The sequence below is a fragment of the Bombyx mandarina genome, chromosome 25, assembly GCF_030267445.1.
Source record: "Bombyx mandarina strain Sakado chromosome 25, ASM3026744v2".
Lineage (NCBI taxonomy): Eukaryota > Metazoa > Arthropoda > Insecta > Lepidoptera > Bombycidae > Bombyx > Bombyx mandarina.
In genome coordinates, this window is record NC_143231.1 from 2,580,065 (window position 1) to 2,585,299 (window position 5,235).

A 5,235-nucleotide genomic window follows, 5' to 3' on the forward strand; every position below is an offset into this window, starting at 1 on the left:
AACATACTAACAAATAATACCAAATCTTAACAATAACGAAAACCGAAGTCAGAATATCGTCAATGCGGTAGAAATTATTTCATTATCATCATAATCGGTTGCTCTTGGCAGAGCAGTCGTGGTCATGTGGAATTCTTGCTCATTAAAGCCTTAACAGATGTTTTCCACAGTTTGCAAACCGAGGCCTGGCGCACACACTCGTTAAGTGGGGTTTCAGTAAGGTCTTTCACCTGATCAGTCCAACGCATGGGGATTTGTCCACGAGATCTCTTACCATTGACCCTACCCTGGACAACAAGTTTTTCGATAGACTCTGCTGGCCGACGCGATACGTGTCCAAAATATCGAAGAATCCTGGATTGCACTGTTGACGATAACCTGTGAGAGATATTTAGTTCTTTTAGGATCGAGGCGTTGGTGCGGTGCTCAGTCCAAGATATATGGATCGAAATTATTTAGTTGTGCATTATTACGATTTGTCAAAACCGATTCACCAAAAAAAGTTCCGAGGTAATACAAACAAAAACAATACAGTCGGATTGACCTCCTGCTTTTCCGTTAAAAATCGTGGTCCTTGTGTCGCTTTTCTTGTTACTGAGTCTGCATCAATCTTTCGTGTACAATTGTTCTTCATCTGCTGCGATTCTTGGCTTTGTGGAGGGCATCTTGTAGCCTGATCAAACGAAATGATTTACTTTACCGAGAGCAGTAGGCTAATGATTATTAACCCTGATTCCAGATTGCATTCAATATTGATATTATTAATCATATTTGCGGTGCGTGTCATCAGAGCTTTGAACATCTGGTCCTTTTTTACGAATAAGATACAAATTCAACATTTTAGGTTGTAAAAATGTGCATAGTCTACAGTTCTTTGCAATGGCACACAAAAAAACATACCGAATCCACATATAAAATAAAATAAAAGATAGAAATTACAATTTGTACTCGACTAACACCCAGATAATAACAAAAAACCAGACTTTTATCTAATAAATCAGTCAAGATAAATTAAGCGACGTAATCAAACAGATAATGGAAATATTGAATACGTTGAGCACATCATTATTAAAACGGTTTCGGTAATTCATAATGAATTACAAAATTTATTATTTTCTTCTTATAACTTTTAGCGTAGTTAGCGCTGTTAAAGATTACAATGGATACAAAGTATACAGAGTGGTACCGAGGACTGAAGATGATGTGAAGCTTTTAGAGGAATTCAGGAGGACGTCGGTGGGAGAGTTCTGGGATGATAATCTGGTTGTTAATTATAGAGTAAACATGATGGTGCCGGGTGATATGCAGGGGTTATTCCTGAATTCCACTCGTCAGACTATGATTGAGGTTGAAGAAGTGATACCGGATTTACAAAAGTAAGTTGTTTTTAATTGTAATTGCGATATTAAACGCCACAACGTGAATGCCATCACGCAACTTGCATCATGAGTGAAAGTCTATATTATACTCTATGGCAATTGTTACATGGTTCAAATCAGAGGTGTACGGTGTTGACCTAGAATAGCTCCAGCCTGTCTCCCTTCGTAGATATTAGAAAAGGCAACTTAGAGATTCACTTAATGGAAGCAAACTCTTAGTATTATACCACCATATTGGATCATCATTCCAGTTTTACTTCCCACACGGGTAGATATCACTAACCTGTCCATTACTACCGTAATGCATTAGTCAACAAATAAACCAGCAGCATAAATATTTTGCTTATACAAATTTATATACAGAACTGTCAATCTTATTATCTCTCTGTCTCATATTTCTTCAGGGCAATCGAGGACCAATTAAAACCCGCAACTGGATTTAGAAGTTCGGAAACCTTTCATGGCTATAGCTGGGACAGGTATCACAATTTAGAAACAATAAATACTTGGATGAATACCTTAGTACAAAATTATCCTGGTATAGTACGACCAGTTGTTATGGGAAGATCAGTTGAGAACAGAGAAATTAGAGGTATCATCATCAATTATAAGCCAGAAAAGACTAATAAGCTAATGGGGATCCTGGAAGGAACTCTTCATGCTAGAGAATGGATCGCACCGGCTACTGTAACATGGATAGTCAAAGAGTTTTTAACTAGTACAGACCCGCAAGTCAGGGCAATGGCTGAGAATATTGAATGGCATGTATTTCCAGTGGTTAATCCTGATGGATATCACTATAGCTTCACAACTGTGAGTATTTAACCGAATTTTATTTAAGTTCATTCAAATGAATATGAAACCATATTTCCTGATATATTTTTCTGTTTTGATGTTCCCTAAGTCACTTTCACCTATCCTTCTAATAGCTAATATTACATAGATAATTTAAGATAGTTCATGATAAAAAAATCTCGAAGGATGGATATAATATGTAAATACTATACGTACCAACGAAAGTGACTAGAACCAAATTTATCTTATGTATATAAAAAAAAATGTAAAGATGTATTGAAATTGACAGCTACATTTGCGACGAAAGCATTTAGACGCTTTCGTGAGATTTCCATTTATATTTTCGACAGCATCGGATGTGGAGGAAGAATCGTAGCCCTGAAAGTTTTGGAACCTGTGAGGGAGCCGATGACGATATGAGCCATGGAGTAGATTTGAATAGAAACTTTGATTTTGTTTGGATGTGTAAGTTAAAACATAAATTCAGAATTTTACCACACGTACCAGTAACTTAATTCATCAGTGGTGTATAATTATAGTTTTAATCAATTTGTGGTTGTGTTGGCTACGGTCGCGCCTCCTACTTCTGCCAAGCTCTGTCCCACGGTCCGGGGTAGGGCGCCGGCTGTGAGCGGCAGGAGTTTTTGGTAAGGTTCGACTCCCACATACCCCACTTGCCGTGCGGGTGGGGATCCGGCGATTTTATCCTGTGGAAAAAAAAAAATGCTCTGTCCCAAACGGGGCTCAAATGTTTCAGCAATTTGTCAATGTTTCAACAGTTGTTTAATAATAATTAGTGTCGATTCAATCCCACTTTCTACCTTTAATGACCCCTGTCGCTCGGACGCGAATCAATTACATGAAAAGGAGCAATGTTACAAATTAACGTAATTTCCTATGAGCTCATTCAGACTGACAACTCCACCAACTTATTTCTAAACTTATTGCTATAATACTACAAGATAATAATGATTAAGGGTTCGGGTCAGAAGGATGAGTTATATATTCTAATACAATTGTATACCACAGTCTTAGGTAGCTGCCAAATACGAAATGGGTCATCACTTCCCGTGCATGGATACATTGTAGCAAGAAAACCCACCTAAAATGGTCAAGACTTGACACTTTAAAAAATACATTTATGAAAAATCTGAATAATTAAAATTAAATTATATCTTTAATGCTGCTAAGAACTTAAAGCATAAGATTTTCTCTTGTATAACGTCTGCTACATGACATGCTGATGATAAGGAATACCCAAACAAACCAGAAATGCCTAAACCAAATCTTTAACAAACATTTGAGTCTGAGCGGAATTGGGACACGGACTGTATTGAAATACACTAGACATTTCAAAAACTGGTCAGAAATCACTGCTTTTCTAACTTGTTTTCACAATTTTTTTAGCTGTAGGAGCATCAAATAATCCTTGTTCTAACACTTTCGCGGGACCGAGACCATTTTCTGAACCCGAATCTAGAGCCATATCTCAGTATGTCCTCAACTTGAAGCAACAGGGAGAGATAATATATTATCTTGCTTACCACTCCTATACTCAACTCATAGTGATTCCGTACAGTCATGTCACTGGATCTGACGTTCTGCTTGCCAATAATTATGCTGATATGGTAAGTAATAAATTCTGCAGCTAATGATTTTTAATTGTGAAACCGCGTTATTGCTATGTAAGTAACATTCTTGCAATGACGTAATTTCAGGAATAAGGATATGTGTTCATGCCTAATCTAGGATGTGCAATTATTCATGACACCTAGCCCACGAATCCATTGAATACACAATGTTTGAATACAATAATTAAACTACAATTTTATTTATTACTTTATTTCAGTATGAAATTGGTATACGAAGTGCCGATGCTATCGCAAAAAGATACGGTACAGTTTATAGGGTCGGCGTTTCGTCGGAAATCCTGTGTAAGTATTGAAATCTTTTTTTTTTTTTGATCGGGATCGAACCTCCTACGAGGTTGCCGCACCTAAGGGGCGTGCGGAGTATGTGGGACTGCGAAACCGCGGACCCAAGGATGTTTTCGGGATCCTACTCACAAAACGACTCCCCTGTACTCTTCGACCAAACATCCGATTCCCTGAGAGGGGGGTGATCGCGGTCAATACAACCAGATAGCGCAGTTCACCCCAAGCTCACCCGACTGACGGAGCCTTTGAGGCGAATCGAAGGCTCTGAAAGGTTAGCCACATGGGGCCATGAGTTCCTTAATCGAATTATTCCAATAAAAAAATTCTTTATAATTAATTCGTACCTACACAGTTATATGAATATTAGTGCTGTTGTTTCAGATCCCATTAGTGGCGGCAGTTTTGATTGGGTCAAGAAAGTGGCAGATGTACCTATCACTTTCTTGATTGAGCTGCGTGATCTTGGAGAATACGGGTTTCTTCTTCCGCCAGAACAGATCATCCCCAACAACCTTGAAACTATGGATGGACTTATCGAGATGGATCGCGTTACTAAGCTTCTTGGCTATTACTCGGCTGGTGCAATTAGTAAAGTAATTTCTTTGTCTGTTTTAGTTTTATGCTCAATGGTTATAGTTTTGTTTAATTAATTTTTAATTAAATTATTAGACTAATTGCTGATTTTATTTCTTATTCCCTTATCAATGTACATTTTCTTGATTGTTTGTTAACGAAATATAAAAAAATATATATTTATTGACACTAAAACACGTCAATAAAATAAATAAGCAAAAAAATAAGCAAACAAAAAAAATGGACAAAAAAGGACATCTGAAACGAGGAGAAAATGGTATAAACATCTTTCATTTTTTTCGTCTTGATACATAAATACCTTCTTTTTGGTTTTGCCTATTTATAGTTAATTATTTTACTCTTATGAAGTTATAGTATTTTATCCGCAAATTATGTGGTCCTGGAAGGTGAAGAGATTCAATGACAGCAATATTTTTTTAGTTACCTATAAACTTAAGCCCAAAAGATCTTCCATAACGATAGACGGCTCTATATGATACCTCTGGTTCCTCCACCAGACTGTGATAATCTAGCATTAGTTGAATTAACTA

General features: G+C 37.1%; 1 protein-coding gene across 1 annotated transcript; it reads left to right on the plus strand.

Moving 5' to 3' along the window:
- Window positions 1-1,023: 1,023 nt before the first annotated feature.
- On the plus strand, window positions 1,024-4,785 carry LOC114243966 (zinc carboxypeptidase). Its single transcript, XM_028175635.2, has 6 exons — window positions 1,024-1,376; window positions 1,784-2,192; window positions 2,525-2,639; window positions 3,582-3,802; window positions 4,024-4,108; window positions 4,493-4,785. The coding sequence occupies exons 1-6, from the start codon at window positions 1,093-1,095 to the stop codon at window positions 4,759-4,761; spliced, it is 1,383 nt and encodes a 460-aa protein (XP_028031436.2). The 5' UTR covers window positions 1,024-1,092; the 3' UTR covers window positions 4,762-4,785.
- Window positions 4,786-5,235: the final 450 nt, after the last annotated feature.